The sequence below is a fragment of the Ostreococcus tauri genome, assembly GCF_000214015.3.
Source record: "Ostreococcus tauri WGS project CAID00000000 data, contig chromosome 04, whole genome shotgun sequence".
Taxonomy (NCBI): Eukaryota; Viridiplantae; Chlorophyta; class Mamiellophyceae; order Mamiellales; family Bathycoccaceae; genus Ostreococcus; species Ostreococcus tauri.
In genome coordinates, this window is record NC_014429.2 from 479422 (window position 1) to 495240 (window position 15819).

The window sequence follows — 15819 nt, forward strand, 5'->3', positions numbered from 1 at the left end:
CGCACACGTCACCATGTCCGCCAGTTTGGGATTCTCCACGAGCGTGCGCGCGGCGCCCGTGCGGGCGACGCGCGACGCGGTGAAGCCGCGCGCGACGCGCGCGCGCGTCGTGACGACGGCGAAAAGAGACGGTCCGGTTATCATCGGTCTCGCCGCTGATTCTGGATGCGGGAAGTCGACGTTCATGCGTCGCATGACGTCCCTCTTCGGGGGGAAGGCGACGCCCCCCGAGGGCGGGAACCCGGACTCGAACACGTTGATTTCGGAGACGACGACGGTGCTGTGCCTGGACGATTATCACCTGAACGATCGTGCGGGGCGAAAGACGAGCGGCTTGACGGCGCTGAACCTCAAGGAGCAAAACTTTGGTACGTACGCGACGAAGGCGTGGGAAGAGGGAGGAGAAGGACGCGACGATCGCGCGCTCGTTATCCACTCGCGGACGCGCATCGACTGACGACGCGCGACGATTTTACGATTGAATAGACCTCATGTACGATCAAGTCAAGGCGCTTAAGGAGGGTAAGTCGGTCGATAAGCCGATTTACAACCACGTCACCGGTGTGTTCGACCCGGCGGAGAAGATTGAATCCCCGGAGGTGCTCATCCTCGAAGGTCTTCACCCGTTCGCTGACACGCGCGTGCGCGACATGTTCGACTTCAAGATTTACTTGGACATTTCCGACGACGTGAAGTTCGCTTGGAAGATCCAACGTGATATGGCTGAGCGTGGTCACTCCTTGGAGTCGATCAAGGCGTCCATCGAAGCCCGTAAGCCGGACTTCGACGCGTTCGTCGACCCGCAAAAGGAACACGCCGACGTCGTCATCGAAGTGCTCCCGACTCAGCTCATCCCGGATGACAACGAGGGTAAGATCTTGCGCGTGCGCATGATCATGAAGGAGAACGTGGAGAACTTCGACGCCCCGTACCTCTTCGACGAAGGTTCCACCATCTCCTGGATCCCGTGCGGCCGCAAGTTGACGTGCTCTTACCCGGGCATCAAGTTCTTCTACGGCCCGGACACCTACTACGGTAAGGAAGTCACTGTGCTCGAGATGGATGGTCAATTCGACAAGCTCGAAGAGCTCATCTACGTTGAGTCTCACTTGTCCAACACGTCCTCCAAGTTCTACGGCGAAATCACCCAGCAAATGCTCAAGTACCAAAACGGTCCGGGCTCCAACAACGGTACGGGTTTCTTCCAGACCATTGTGGGTCTCAAGGTTCGTGAGGTGTACGAGAGAATTTCGGGCAAGGAAGTCGTGGCCAAGGCGTAAGCGATTCGCAATTAGACACCTCTCGCGCTCGTTCTAGACACGAGCTCGCGGGTGGACGGCAATATACAGCAATCTTCATTCAAAACGCGTCCCCGACGCACTCACCTATCGACCATCGCGACGCGCGCAACGGAGTTGACTAAATCGCGCATTCACACCGCGATCGATGACACATCGCGCCCGAAAACGCATCGCGCTCGCGAGCGCCGTCGGCCGAGCCTCGTCCCGAGCCTCGTCTTCGCGCTCCTCCGTGAGCTCTTCGCGACGCTCATCGCTCCAGTCCTCGAGTCGACGTTCAGAACGATGTAAAACAATCCCACCGCGCGCGCGGTCACGTCCCGTCTCCCCCCAACAAGTGTCGCACCCTGGACAACACGCTGTCGCTCTCCGGTCTATACGGGTTCTCCTTGTCCGGGATCTCCAACACGCTCGGTATCGCCCTCGAGTGCGCGTCCACGAGGTGTCGAATCCTATCCGCGATCACCTGCGTGATGAGCACCACCGCGACGTCCTCGCGCGTTGACGTGAACGCCTTAAACGCGTCCGCGATCTCATCATCCGTCGTGCGCTCGCCCACCACCAAGTAATTCAATCTCTGGCGCTCGTCCACGTGTCCGACGCCCGCGAGAAGGAATCCCGTGACGGTGTCCTCGTCCCCGATCACCGCCACCAGGTCGCCGTCCTCGTTCATGACGCGCGCGCCCCGGCGGCGCGCGTCGTGAAGTGCGCCGGCGGCGACTCGAGCGCCGCGACACATCGACGCGCCGCGCGCGCTCCAGACGGACCCCGCGCATGCCCGCGCTCGCGGACACGACGTGCGCGTCCTGCGCGAGCGCGCGGTCGCGGTATCGATGCCCCGCGTGCGACGCGACGTCGTGTTCGTTGGCGTGCGTTAAAGCGCACAAAATTGAGAAATCGTGCGACGGGAAGCGACGCCGCGACGCCTTCGTCGAGTTAAAGCGGCTCACGGACGCGGACGTGGTGCGAGATTATCGGTTCTTAGAGGAAATGGGCGCGGTGGGGGAGCGAGCGCGGCGGTGGCGACCGAGCGGGGACGCGACGACGCGCGGCGACGGCGAGCGGGTGAGCGGCGGCGGACGCGGCGGACGCGGCGGACGCGGCGGTAGAGGGGGACGGAATCGGGATGATCGGTCGAGAATGGTCTTAGGAAAGGAACAGGAGGCGCTGCGTGCGAAGTGCGCCGAGCGCGGCGTCGAGGTGCGATTCGTCGCGGAGGGCATGGAGCGAAGGCGGAGGAACGCGACGGTATGGAATCGGAAAGATGACGAACTGCGCTGGCGATTGGAGTGGGTGTTTCACATCGACGGTGCGCGCGTGGTACGAATCGACGAGAGTGCGGGCGAAAACGCGACGCTGAGCGAATTCTACGCCGCACACGTGCGAGAGTTGACGTTGGCGGTTGAAAACAAACCGTCCATGGCTCCGTTCAAGCTCGCCGCGTTCAAAGAGAAGGATGGCTTCTGCGTCTTCACCGAGGAGTTCGGCACCCCGGCGAACGCCAAGCTCTGGCACGCGATCGACGTCCACGACGCGATCGCCACAGCTCTACGCGGCAAAACCGTCATCGAGTTCCCGACGTTTCACGTCGTCCCGTCGTCCGCGCGCGCCGACTTCGCCCTCGCCCCCGACCCATCACCCGCCCAATCCGACCCTCGTACCGACGTGTAACGCCACATCACGCGTCCATCGACGAACGCTTCCCCGCGCGTCGCGACCGTCCGCGTCGCGACCGTCCGCGCGGACGCGCGCGCCGATCCCAATAAACCAAAATAATCACATTTCCTGTACACACGACACGACACGACACGACACGCCGCCGCGTCGACCGAGCTCGCCCCAGTCGCCCGCGCGCGTCGACGAACGAACGACGGCGCACGGCCTCGAGCGCGACACGCCCGTCGTCGTCATGGGTAAGACGAAGGATAAAGCGGCCAAGGAGGCGAAGAAGGAGAAGAAGGAGAAGAAGAGCTCCAAGGAGAGAACGGTGGAGGCGGCGGCGGCGACGGAGACGAAGAAGAAGCGAAAGGTGCGAGCGATGGGCGAGGACGATGGACGCGAGCGAACGAGATTGAGGAGAGAAATGAAAGCGTCGCGCGTTGAGACTGATCGGTGGAGGATGTTCGCGATGCAGGCGAGCGATGAGGAGGATGAATCAAAGAGAGAAAAGTCGCGCGCGCGAAGAGAGGAGGACGAGCGGGCGGAGGGAGATCTCGAACTCGGGACGCCCGAACCGGAGGAGCCGAATCCGTTGGCGTTGGATAATTTTAAGGGTTTGACTGATCCGGTGAAGACGACGCTGCGGAAGAAGGGGTACGATGCGTTGTTTCAGATTCAGGCGGAGACGCTGGAAATCGCGCTCGGCGGGCGCGACGTCGTGGGACGAGCGAGGACTGGATGCGGGAAGACGCTGGCATTCGTGCTGCCCATCATCGAGTTGATGGCCAAGATGTCGCCAATGCCGGCGAATGGACGACGGGTGCAGGGCAGACGACCGATGTGCGTGGTGTTGGCGCCTACGAGAGAGCTCGCAAAGCAAGTCTTCGCGGATTTCGACTGGATTGGAAACTCGTACGGATTCAAATCTCTGTGTGTGTACGGCGGCGCGCCGTATCGCGAGCAAGAGATGGGTTTGCGAAGCGGTGTTGATATCGTGATCGGTACCCCGGGACGCATGAAGGATCACCTCGAGCGCAAGACGCTGATGATGACGGATCTGAAGTTTCGCGTGCTCGACGAAGCCGACGAAATGTTGAACATGGGTTTCGTCGACGATGTCGAGACCATTTTGAAGAGCTCTGGTGACGTGCAAACACTTTTGTTCTCCGCCACGCTTCCATCGTGGGTGAAGGACATCTCCAAGCGCTTCCTGAAGCCCAACTACTCGACGGTTGACTTGGTTGGTGACGAAAAGCAAAAAGCGAGCGGCGCCGTGCAGCACATGTTGTTGCCGTGCCAGTGGTCCGATCGAGTTGACCTCGTATGCGACGTCATTCGATCGAAAGCCCCTGGTGGTGGACGTGTTATCGTTTTCTGTGATACCAAACGCGATTGCGGCGAGTTGTGCGACAACCTGCAAAAGGAAATCCCGAAGGGGGCAAAGGCGCTTCACGGCGACGTCAGCCAAAGCCAACGCGAAGTCGTCCTTTCGTTGTTTCGCGAAGACAAGTTCCAGGTTTTGGTCGCGACCGATGTCGCCGCTCGCGGTTTGGACATCACGGGTGTGGAACTTGTCATTCAGTGCGAACCACCGAAAGATGCAGAGACGTATATTCACCGCTCGGGGCGAACCGGAAGAGCGGGCGCAACTGGAATTAGCGTCACCCTTTGTACGCCGCGTAACGAGTGGGCTGTACCGAACATCGAGCGTAAGGGAGGATTCAAGTTCATTCGAATCGGACCACCGCAACCGGCGGAGATGGCCAAGGCTGCGGGGAAGATTGCCGGCGAACAAATTCGCAAGGTGCATAAGGGTGCCGCGAAGCTCTTCATGGATGTCGCGCGCGATTTACTCGAGGGTGAGGACAGCGACAGCGAAGAGGGTCGCGATCCAGTCGAGGTACTTGCGATGGCGATCGCCAAGCTTGCAGGTCATGGAGAACTTCGTCAGCGCTCTCTATTGACGTCGCACTCAGGGCAGACAACTTTGCTCTTCACCGCCAACGGCGTCGATATCAGGACTCCGACATATGTCTGGAACTTCTTACGTCAACGCATGGACGAGAGTGAGCTTCAACTTCGTCGTCTCACGTTGAGTATGGATAACAAGGCGGCCGTGTTCGACGTACCATCGGAACTCGCCGATAAGTTTGTCGCGCTCTCAGAGCCAGCGACCAGCGGTAAGACCGCTGTCACCATCATCGAGTGCGCTGAGTTGCCTGAATTGAGTCAGCGACCGCAAGCCCGCGAAGGTGGTTTTGGTGGCGGGCGCGGCGGTGGTGGAGGACGATTTTCTGGTCGAGGTGGGAACTACGGTGGCGGCCGAGGCTCTCCTGGTGGTCGGTTCGGTGGACGAGGTTCTCCAGGCGGACGTGCGGGCGGTCGCGGTGGCGGAGGACGGTTCTCGGGCGGAGGACGAGGAAGAGGTCGTTATTAGATCGTTTGTTTTTTTTGCTTGAATCATTCGTTGTAGAAACCACAAATCTCGTTGCTAAAATACCTACTTCTTTTTCGAACCGTAGAACTCGTCTAGCTTGGTATCGTACGACTCCATTACGAGCTCGGAGCGAATCTTCCTTGCCGAATCCGTAGCGACACCCACCAAAATCAAAAGCGAAGTACCAGCGAAACCGCGGAAAGTTTGCAGACCAGTAACTTGCTCAACCGCACCTGGAGTAAGCGCAAGCGCACCCAAGAAGACGCTTCCGAGTACCGAAAGGCGTTCGAGCACGCGTGTGATGTAGTCGCGCGTAGCGGCCCCCGGGCGAACACCGGGGATGGAGGCGCCTTGACGCTTCAACTGATCCGCGACATCCTTCGGTTCAAGCTGCAGGAAGGTGTAGAAGTAGTTGAAAAAGCAGATCATCGCCACGTTCACCGGAACATAGCCTGCACCGCCACCGGGACTGAGGAATCTCGCCACGCCAAGAACCGCACCGTTATCGGTAAATCGACTCAACGTAGCGGGTAAAGCGAGCAAAGACGAGGCGAAAATAATGGGCATAACCCCAGCACTGTTCACCTTGAACGGCAAGTACGAAGACTTGGCGAGGCCGCCGGCGTTGAAGCGCGTGCTATAGTTCATGGGGATCTTGCGTTCCGCCTCTTGCACATACACAATCCCCAAAGTGGTGAGCGCGAACGCGCCAAAAAACACTGGCAGAACCGTGGCGTCACCCTTTTCCTGCGCGAGTGTTATCGTCTGGCCGACGGAAGACGGTAACGCGCTTACAATGTTGGCAAATATCAACAAGGACGTCCCGTTACCGAGCTTGACTTCGTTCAAGAGCTCGCCAATATACATGAGAATCATCGCGCCTGCGGTGAGAGCGCAACTCTGCTCGAACAACCACACCGGGCTGAAATCCTCCACAAACGGACGAATGTACAAGCACTGACCGACGGCTTGAACGATTGCAAAACCAAGCGCACCGTATCTGTGAGACGCGCGAAATAAAATCAAGGTCAGTCGGTGTTGTTTCAGCTAATTGGCTTCGAGTCACACAGCTCAGATGGCTCAGTTTCCGTTATTCTTTTCAGGCCACCAACCCGTCGTGACGCGCTGGAGCTCAATCGAACGAGACCTAAAAGGTCACATCACCGCCATCGCACGAACGTAAGCGCGGTCGCTGACGCACCTTTGATATTGCTGGAACTTCCTCCTTCCCGCCTCGCCCTCCTCCTTTTGCAACTTCTTCAACTCTGGGAACACGCTCCCCAACAACTGAAAGATGATGCTCGAGTTAATGTACGGCACGATCCCGAGTGAGAATATCCCAAGCTTTGAGATGCTTCCACCCGTGAGCGTGTCGACGTATCCCATCACGCCACCACCGCCGCTCAGCGACTCGGCGAACGCCGCCCTATCGACGCCGCTGATCGGAATGTACGTCCCCACCCTCGACAACACCAACAGCGCGAACACCGTCGCGATCTTCCCCGGGAGCTTCCCTTTGAAGAAGTTATCCATGTTCGCTTCCCCACCGGTTTTCGAAGATCCGCTCGCGCGCGCGGTTCGCGGCTTATCAAAGCCGAACGTCGGCGAGAAGATCCCGTCGTCCCCTCTCGACACGTCTAGGATCCCCAGCGGATCAAACGCGGGCGTTTCCTTCGCGTACGCGTTCATTCGCACCCCCTCGCCTCTGCTCTGCGTCGTCGCGCGCGTCGCGCGCGTCGGGAACGCGGTTGAAATCGTCGCGCTTCGACCTCGAGGGCATCGACGCGCGCGACGTTCGTCGACGCGCGGCGCGACGCGCGCGCGGGAGAGGGTGACGCGCGCGGCGCGCATACCGATCGGTCCTCGATCGTTCGCGTCGCGTCGTTCGCGGGCGAGCTCGACGCGCGCGCGCGTGTGCTGTGGACAGTGCGTTCGAGGGTTCCGAGCCGTGACGTGGAAGGACGAGGATTTGCGACGGAGACGCGGAGATACAGAGATACAGAGAAGATGAATCAATCGTCGTGAGCTAGTCGCTGACGTCGATGTCGACGTCGTCGACCGTTGGTGTGGGCGACGGCGGAGCGCGAACGGCGCGCGCGCTGGCGATCGCGCCGGATAACGCGTGGTCGATTGCTTTGGAGAAACCTTTGGCGCCCGTGACGGTGGCGTATGGGACTTTGCGAACGGCGCCGAGGAACGCGCTGGAGCTCGTTACGTCGCCAGTGCGGTAGTCTCGGATCGGTTCGACGATCACCGCGGTGGCGGCGCGACCAGCGCCTCGCCAAGCCGCCTTGGAGGCGAGCGAAAGTCCTTGGAGTATGTTGGTGGGTTCGGCGTCATCTGCCTCTCGCGCCGAGTGCTCCTCGATCATGTGTTCCGCCGCATCTAGGAGCGCTGCGGACTGTCCCGCGGCGAAAGCCCCGAGCTCCATGGACGACAGTGAGACTTCCTTGACGAAAGATGCGACTCCTAGCGCGAAGCCAGCGACGAATCCCCCGCGCTTGTTATTGCGATGATAGTCAAGTGGCCTTTTCACGATACCCATCGCCCGTCGCCCGATGTTCGTCGCTGACTTGATCGGCTTCACCCCTTGCACGAATTTCCCTGCCTGTGTTCGCGTGACATCCTCAAGCCATCTCGTGATGACGGCTTGCATTGCGTTCGCGACACCTGAGATCCCCGTCAGACGTATCGGCTCGATGTTGAGCGACACTCCATCCCAAGGTACCAGATTGAGCACCTCGAGAAGATTTCCGGATCTCAGAGCATCGATATCAAGTTGGCGCCCGCAGTAGTCCAATCGCAGTGACGTGCTTCCGACCTCAATCTTTTGAAAGTATGCCGTGTCTTCCGACTCTGCAGACATGACGTGCGAAGGCTCGATCTCGTTGGCAAAGACATCCAGAAGAAGTTTGACGACTCGTTGATCAAGCTTCACATGTAAGGGCAAAGAAGAAGCCTTCACGACATACTCCAACTCGTTAGAACCTCGACATGAATACGCGGTAACATCGAGTAAGCACATGTCCGCTCGCTCCTCCCGCTCTCCTGAACTCGCGTCGTATTTCAACACGTTCGGCCACGTCGCTCCAGAGGTGATATCCGTACAGAGCACATCACGCACCGAACATGCGATGCGATGCGTGGCATCTCCATCATGCGGAGGGAACGAATCGATGCGTGCGGTATTCATTCGAAGAGAGAGTTTGATTCCCGCGGATGAACCGAGCGGGTCAGTTTCCACAGAGTCAGCGTGTCTCGGAGAACTAACTGGAGACCAGAAGAGCCCAGGCCTGATGCATACCTCAAACGCCTTTCCGTGCAAGTGGACGGTGCTCTGCGGGACGACGGCGTCTTTGGGTAGCGGGAGGTAACGTGCAGGCGCCTCTTTCGGGGAAACACGCCTCATGGCGCGGGGCGTAATATGCACGGATGACGTGCCGAACTCACCAGCAAACCTACTTTGACTCATTGTCGTCGCGTTCATATCGTCGATTCGTACGCGAATCGAGCTCCTCCGACGCACCCCGGAAACGCTTCCAGACGCAAACAGTGGCTGCGCGCGCTTACGTCTGACTCGTCGCGTGTCGCGGTAGAAGAAATTCTCTATGACGTTCGGACCAGTTTCAGTATTCGTCGACCGACTTAGCAGCGGCCGTTGCCGCCCCTCAGTGATGATGGAACCCAAAGTCCTGGCTTTTGGAGGCAAACCTTGGTCTCTCGTAGCATCCGCAATATGCCTCTCCGTGATGTCCGATCCATATCGCGCGTGAACAACGCCCGACTTCTTCTTCGCCGGACTCACGAAGACATACTCGTTTTCGTCGCAGCAGCTGTCTGGAGTGCCTGGTCGATCGAAACATTCAATGTCGGGCGTTAACAAGCGATTCACCGCCTTCAGAGTATCCTTGTGTAACGTGATGGTACAATCATGCGTTCGTATGTTGGCGATCGCAGTGTTAGACGTTGACGCGAGCGTCGTCAGGGACATCGCATTCGCCTTGAAAATGGGAGCGAAACCTTCTGCGAGCATCGAGTCGTGAGTGAAGGGAAACGCGACCAACATTTGAAGGCCGTCTGTATCCTTTACTCCTGGTGGAACGACGTAACCAGTCGTTTCGCCGCAGTATACTTCTGCGCCCAACCCCACCGTTCCCTCGTCGCTGTCACCTTGCTTGGAGTTCACGCGCAAAAAATCAGCGCAAAGAACTCCGAATGAATCGTTCAACTTGCGCACGAACGAAGAATTGAATAATCGCAACGCAAACTGCGTTGATTCATTGGGGGACGCCGATATCTCACCCTCTGTCACCGGAATGAAATTATTCAGACGCTCAATGAGTGGTTCACACTGCGTGACTGAAATCACTGTCCTGACGATGTTTGCGTCTACGCATGTTTGTTTGCCTTCCATGCGCGCAAAAGCGACCGAAGACGGCGTGACGCTGTCTCCACTCACCGGACCATTCACACACAACACTTCCATGCCGTCTACCGTCGCCCTTGCGCGGCGAAACTGCGCCCACGCGAAGTCTGAACCGAGGGATCCCGCGATATTTGTTGCGAGAAAGCACCGTGTCTGCTGAAATTCACACAAAACGCGAGCCTCCGCGATTGAAGACTCCTCGCTCGCTGCGAAATCATCGCGAGAGATATGACTTGATGCGGTACTCGAATTCACGAGCTGAATTTCCATCGCGCCCACTTCGAGGGCGACCACGAGAGGACTCAGGATGGAATCGGGAGTCGGTGTGCGAAGCGCCAACAGATGATGGTCTGGAAGCTCGTACATGGACTGAACGATCGCCGAAAGTGCTTCGATAGCGTCAACGCCGAGTGTAGCATTGAGACACGGGACGCTCACTTTGACGAAAAACGATGCGTCGTTTGCGAGTTGCTCTCGAAGGGTTGCGCTGATACCATTCGCCGTCTCGACATCCCTCACCTCTGATACGCAGCGACGTGGCAAGGATCCATCCATAGGATGCAGTGGATCGTCGAGCCAATAAATCGATGCCGACGCGGCTGCATCGCTTGTGAGAGACGAGAGACATTGGACTCCGTTGACGCTCGCTTTGAAATGACCAAGTTTCACGGATAAGCAATCGTCTTGCACAACCATACCACACACGACGTCGTCACTGCTCGAGGAGAAACTCGCATCGATATGGTTATCATCGTCAAAACCATAAATGAATCGTAAATCAGCCCAACTAGTGTCTAAACCATTACTTGAGTCGACGACAATCTCGGTCAGAGTCAATGTGCACACGGTCTCATCAAAAGGGGCGTGCAAAGAAAACTTTGGACAAGTCAAGACGATGACGGTGTTGCCATTCGACGTACTCGCCACGTCATCTTCGTCGAAAATGGCAGACTCCGACATTTCTCGAGCGACCTCGTCCGCATCGAAGAATTCCTCATTGGAATCTTCGTACACACTATCTCCCATGTCGTCTCGTGCCTCCTCGTACGCGCTCGAACTCAACCCGCTCGCTGACAAATCGTTCGTGAGTATGTCATCGATGAACGATCGTCGCAAGCGTGAATGCGAAGTGACTTTGACACGACCCTGCGACTCGAGGCCGCGAGCACGAACGAGATCGCTAAAGCTTTTCACCACCGACACGGATGCGTTCGCTTCGACTTCTTCCAATTCAACTTCGATGCGACTGAAATCGCTCGGAACCTGCACTCGACCGCGAACGTCTCGAACCAGCGCCTCGGAAACAGAGCACTCCAACCCAGTGGAGATTCTTTGAACCGACAGTCCCTCGAACAACACGCCAACGCCGTGCGTGTACTCCGCCACCTCGAGCCGCACCAAAAGCTTGCCCACGCCATTCGCGTCCTGCACCACAATCCTAAGCTCCCGCATTCGCGCGCGAAGACCCTTACAGAGCGCGTTCAGAACCTGACGCACGACCATCGACGCCTTGGACGTCGCCTCACCCGCGCTCTCGAACGCTTCGAACACCTCCGTCTCGCAAGCGCCGACGCACTTGAGCTCCACGGAGACGTCCCGCGCCTCCAGCGAGCACGACTCCCTTCCGATCGCTTCCCACGGTATTCGCACCGTGAGCCCGCCCACGCGCGCCTTGACCAACTCCACCCCAATCTTCGCCGTCCACCCCCCCCCCAACGACGCGATCGCGTCGACGTCCAACTCGACGTTCTCCAGCGCGCCCGCGCCCGCGCGCGCGTCCGAGACGAATCTCCTCCCCGCGTCTCCACCCTCGCCCCCCCCCCCATCGCGCGCGATCGACGCCAGCGCCCTCGACACGACGTACTCACACGCCCGGCGCATCGCCATCGCGTCGATCACCCCTCGCGCGGGGCGTCACCCGGACGACTCGAATCTAAATCGACAGCTCGGCACCGCACGTCTCGACGAGATCGCCCGTCCACCGCGTCCACGTCCACGGGTCGATCGCGTCGACCGCGCGGACGTGCGCGCGCGACGACTATCGCGCGTCGATCGCCCTCGCGCGCGCGCGCGCGCGCTCGCCGGTCGCGAAGTCGCGCGTCGTCGCGATGCATTTTTTAAATTTCACAATTTAACGCGCGTCGTCGTCATCCACCGCACGTCGCGACGCGTCGTCGCGCGCGCGATGTCGACCACGGTGACGCTGCGGTGTGACTTCGCGTGCGACGGGTGCGCGAACGCGGTGAAACGAATCCTGAGTAAGGATGACGCCGTCACGTCGGTGCGAACGAGCGTGGAGGACAAGTTGGTCGTCGTCGTCGGCGCGGGGCTCGACGCCGAGGACGTGCGGGCGCGGGTGAGCAAGTGCGGACGGGAAACGACCGTGGTGAGCGTGGTGCGGTCGAGCGCGTGAGTGGGCGGTGGATTACACGCTGTCGTCGTCGTCGTCGTCGTCGTCGTCGTTGTCGTCGTCGTCGCGTCGGCTCTTGACGGGCTTGCCGAATTTGGTGGGCGTCTCGAAGTCGTCGTCGTCCACGTCGACGTCGCGGCCGTCGCAGACGTAGAGGGCGACGAAGGTTCGGCCGTAGCGGCGGTCGCGGACGCGACGGAGGCGCTTGCCGATGCTCGGGAGTATGTCCTTCGCTTGCCCAGAGGCGTACTCGACGATTAAGACCGTCGAGTCCTTGATCAAGGCAGATTCGTCGAGCTGGAGTAAGAGCTCGGGGTAGGAGACCTTGTAGTACGGCGGGCAGAATGAGATAAAATCGAACGCACCGCCGACGCCTCGCGCGCTCTTGTGGTTCTGACTCATGAAGGCTTGCACGCTGGCGCAGTGCGTCGTGGTCTGCTTCTGTACACCGAGCGTCGCGATGTTCTTATTGGTGCAATTGTTGATCACCCACGGGTCCATCTCAACAAAGTGCGCCTCGACGCAGCCTCGAGAGATGGACTCTAGGCCGATCGCGCCGGTGCCGCAAAAGAGATCGAGCCATCGTGAGTTCGGCGGAAACTGCACGTTGCTACGCGAACCAAGAAAGTTTAACATCATGTCAAACGTCGCCCCTCGCACCATGCTCATCATCGGTCGTGTGTCTAGACCACTCGGTGATAATAATTTACGACGTGCGTACTTTCCGGCGACGATGGTCATGCGCTTGTGCGTCTTCTTCGCCGCGTCGATTTCCTTCTTCTTGTTGAAGGACTCGATTTCCTTCTTCTCTTCCTCGATTGCAAACAACAGATCGCGCGGCACTCCCATGCGCACCATGCGCTCGACCTCCTCCTTTTTCATTCCCTTGTTCTCCTTCTTCGCATCGATGTTACCACTCTCACCAACTACGCGCTTCGGCTTCTCGTCCGCCTTTGGCGCGAGCGGATTCTTCCGCGGCGACCTCAAGGACGTGTTCACCCCACGATCGTCCGACCCAACTCTCTCCCCTCGCGTCGGCACTCGCACATAATCCATCACGTATCCCGCACCGTCGTCCTCATCCTCTATGTTGAACAAATCTTCGTCCACCGCTCGCACGTTCGCCCCCTCCGGGACGAAGAACCAGTCGTCGTCTTCGTCCTCCTCGTCGTCCCAATCCTCGTCGTCATCTTCGATCGTCACCGGATCGTCATCGATCAGGTCTTCCTCGTTCCAGAACAATAAATCTTCCTCTGCGTCCTTGGCGCTGTCGTATCCCTTGCCAGTCGCTCGCGCGGCGACGGAGAGACGAATCAAGTTGAGTGACCTCGAAGCGGCGGCGGCGGCTCGAGAGCTCGGTCGACGCGCGCTCGCGTTCGCGTTCGACGTGGAACACCGAGAATGCGCGGTCGAGGAGACGACGCGGGCGTGCATCGAACTCGTGGTCGTCTGCGCGCGGAGTGCAGCGTCGCGGGATGCGGTATGGATTGGAGCGCTTTGCGCGCTCGCGCGTTGTACAAATTATCAAGCGCTAGTTGCTAGCCGTCCAAAACGTCTCCTCGTTCTCGGCGCCGTAGCCGACGTATCGAGGGCGGCGCTTCCCACCCGGGGTGAAATGCTTGAAATAAAATGGGAAGCCGCCCTCGACTTCGATGACGTCGTCGAAGACGGTGGTCAGGGCGCGAAGGGCGTCGGCTCGATACGCTTCAGAAGCCTCGGCGCCGTGAAATACGACGACGGTGGACGTCTTCTCGTACTTTTTGTCGGCGGCGATCGCGGCAAGCATGGCGTCCACTGCTGGGGTATCAACAAAATCTGATATGCCTCCGGTGCGCACGGCGGCCGGCATGGAGGTGGCGCCCTTGAGCGTCTCGCGGTTGAAATCCTTCAGCGGACGAATGTCAAAACATGGAGTCCCTGATTCGTACAGGCGCTGTGCCTCACCGATGTTCTCCACGCGCCAAGGGACTTCTTCAATTTCACCTTCTTCCACCTCCTCGACGGCCACCGGGCCCGCTGTTCGCGCTCGCTCCGCCGTGGCGGCGCGCATTGTCGCCTTGGCTTCTTCGCGCATCGCGACTGCCGTCTCGTCTGGTTCATACGTCGTCGGTGGACCTCGCGTGCGAGCCGCGGATTCCAACGATCGCGCTCGCTCGAGATCCTCTGGGTCTTGCCAGCGCATGTATTCCCTAGCGAGCTGAATATTGCTCACATTTTCTTGCTCCTCGCACAGTTCGTGGCCGGCTTGGATTAGTCGCTCAAGCGAGGCGTTCACCTTGCCCAGAGTTTTCCTTTTACTCTCCACACCACCAACCAGGGCTTCGTTCATACCCACTAATCCAACGTCTAGAATAAAATCACGTACAGCGTCGTCGTATACGCGCGCTCGTATGGCGCCGAAGAAGTCGAGCGGTTGCTGCGGGAATGTGTCCACGAGTGTCTCGCAATCCTTCTCGGACAATCCATCATCCTTCGTTATCGCGTGTAGCATCTTCGCGAGCTCGTCCCTCGTCGGCTCCCACATCCACAGATCCATCCGCCCATCACGCGTTAACGGGGCGTACAATCTCGAGAAATCGTTCCCCGTAACGATTATTGGCACGCGCGCGTTTGTCATCTTGGCATCGTGTCGCCACGCGTTTCCCTCGCTCACCAGCGTCGGATTATCGCAAATATTCATGAGCGTGCCGTGCGTGATCTGGTTGTTCACCGTTCCGAGGTCGTCTCGAAACCGTCCGATCCCCGCGTCGATGTCATTGATGATCAAACAACTCAACCGTCCCGTCTCTCGCATCGCTCTCGCCGCCGTGAGATACCGCCTGCGCAACATCGCCCCCGGCTCTCCCGCCGTACCGTCCTCCAACTCCCCCGCCGAGGTCACGATCGGCATCAACCCCATCCTTTTACACGCCAACTCCACATTAAACGTCTTCCCACACCCTTTGTGTCCCCAGATCCCCAACATCACCGCCGGCTTCGCGCTCCGCAAACCGTCCCTGTCCGCCAACAGGTTCTTCGCCACGTGCGTCGCCACCCGTTCCATGAACCGCTCCGGGACGTAAAATTCACCCTCAACGTTCCCAAACGACCTAAACCCCCCCTCTCGGTGCTCTCCGCTCGCCACGTCCGCGTCGACGCCGAGGACGACCCCCTTGAAGAGCGTCTCCTCCACCCCGCTCCGCTGCGAGTAGATGAAATCTTGCCCACCGAGCGCGTCTTCTCTCCCGCCCACCGCGCGCGCGACGACGCGTCGTCCGCGCGACGCCGCGCGCGCGCGCGCCGTCGAACCCACCCTCGCGCTCGCCCGCGCGCGCATCCGTCGCGTCGTCCGCACCGACGCGTCGCGTCGTGACGAAGAGTCGCGCGACGAGACGAAGAGTCGCGATGATTCCAGCCGCGGGCGTTCGCCGCGCCGCACACGTCGACGCGCGTCCGTCGACCGCGCGCGCGCGACGCGCGCGCGGTGGAAAAAGTCGCTCGCGCGTCGACGGGACGCGCGGGCGGTTGAGACGTCGCGCGCGCGTCGAGAGGGGGCGGAGACGACGCGCGACCGTTCGTCGGTGCGCGAGCGCGCGAGGGAGAACGGCGA

At 59.5% G+C, this 15819-nt stretch overlaps 9 protein-coding genes across 9 annotated transcripts; 4 read left to right on the forward strand and 5 right to left on the reverse strand.

Annotated features, from left to right (window-relative positions):
* Window positions 1-13: 13 nt before the first annotated feature.
* Window positions 14-1280, forward strand: OT_ostta04g02740 (P-loop containing nucleoside triphosphate hydrolase; the record flags this gene model as incomplete). Its single annotated transcript, XM_022984514.1, has 2 exons — window positions 14-368; window positions 487-1280. 2 exons carry the CDS (start codon window positions 14-16, stop codon window positions 1278-1280), a joined length of 1149 nt encoding a protein of 382 aa, XP_022838776.1.
* Window positions 1281-1611: 331 nt separating this feature from the next.
* OT_ostta04g02750 (ATPase, V1 complex, subunit F) lies at window positions 1612-1971 on the reverse strand (the record flags this gene model as incomplete). The annotated part of the gene is made up of 1 exon (XM_003078761.2): window positions 1612-1971. The coding sequence occupies one exon, from the start codon at window positions 1969-1971 to the stop codon at window positions 1612-1614; it is 360 nt and encodes a 119-aa protein (XP_003078809.2).
* A 101-nt stretch (window positions 1972-2072) lies between these two features.
* Window positions 2073-2969, forward strand: OT_ostta04g02760 (Zinc finger, HIT-type; the record flags this gene model as incomplete). The annotated part of the gene is made up of 1 exon (XM_003078762.1): window positions 2073-2969. The coding sequence occupies one exon, from the start codon at window positions 2073-2075 to the stop codon at window positions 2967-2969; it is 897 nt and encodes a 298-aa protein (XP_003078810.1).
* Window positions 2970-3207: 238 nt separating this feature from the next.
* On the forward strand, window positions 3208-5394 carry OT_ostta04g02770 (Helicase, C-terminal; the record flags this gene model as incomplete). Its single annotated transcript, XM_003078763.1, has 2 exons — window positions 3208-3327; window positions 3433-5394. 2 exons carry the CDS (start codon window positions 3208-3210, stop codon window positions 5392-5394), a joined length of 2082 nt encoding a protein of 693 aa, XP_003078811.1.
* A 63-nt stretch (window positions 5395-5457) lies between these two features.
* Window positions 5458-6927, reverse strand: OT_ostta04g02780 (SecY/SEC61-alpha family; the record flags this gene model as incomplete). Its single annotated transcript, XM_022984515.1, has 2 exons — window positions 5458-6394; window positions 6596-6927. The coding sequence occupies 2 exons, from the start codon at window positions 6925-6927 to the stop codon at window positions 5458-5460; spliced, it is 1269 nt and encodes a 422-aa protein (XP_022838777.1).
* A 493-nt stretch (window positions 6928-7420) lies between these two features.
* Window positions 7421-11707, reverse strand: OT_ostta04g02790 (Autophagy-related protein 2; the record flags this gene model as incomplete). The annotated part of the gene is made up of 1 exon (XM_022984516.1): window positions 7421-11707. One exon carries the CDS (start codon window positions 11705-11707, stop codon window positions 7421-7423), a length of 4287 nt encoding a protein of 1428 aa, XP_022838778.1.
* Window positions 11708-12005: 298 nt separating this feature from the next.
* Window positions 12006-12233, forward strand: OT_ostta04g02800 (Heavy metal-associated domain, HMA; the record flags this gene model as incomplete). Its single annotated transcript, XM_003078766.1, has 1 exon — window positions 12006-12233. The coding sequence occupies one exon, from the start codon at window positions 12006-12008 to the stop codon at window positions 12231-12233; it is 228 nt and encodes a 75-aa protein (XP_003078814.1).
* A 12-nt stretch (window positions 12234-12245) lies between these two features.
* On the reverse strand, window positions 12246-13664 carry OT_ostta04g02810 (RNA methyltransferase, RsmD; the record flags this gene model as incomplete). Its single annotated transcript, XM_003078767.1, has 1 exon — window positions 12246-13664. The coding sequence occupies one exon, from the start codon at window positions 13662-13664 to the stop codon at window positions 12246-12248; it is 1419 nt and encodes a 472-aa protein (XP_003078815.1).
* Window positions 13665-13761: 97 nt separating this feature from the next.
* Window positions 13762-15546, reverse strand: OT_ostta04g02820 (P-loop containing nucleoside triphosphate hydrolase; the record flags this gene model as incomplete). Its single annotated transcript, XM_022984518.1, has 1 exon — window positions 13762-15546. One exon carries the CDS (start codon window positions 15544-15546, stop codon window positions 13762-13764), a length of 1785 nt encoding a protein of 594 aa, XP_022838779.1.
* Between the last annotated feature and the right edge of the window lie 273 nt (window positions 15547-15819).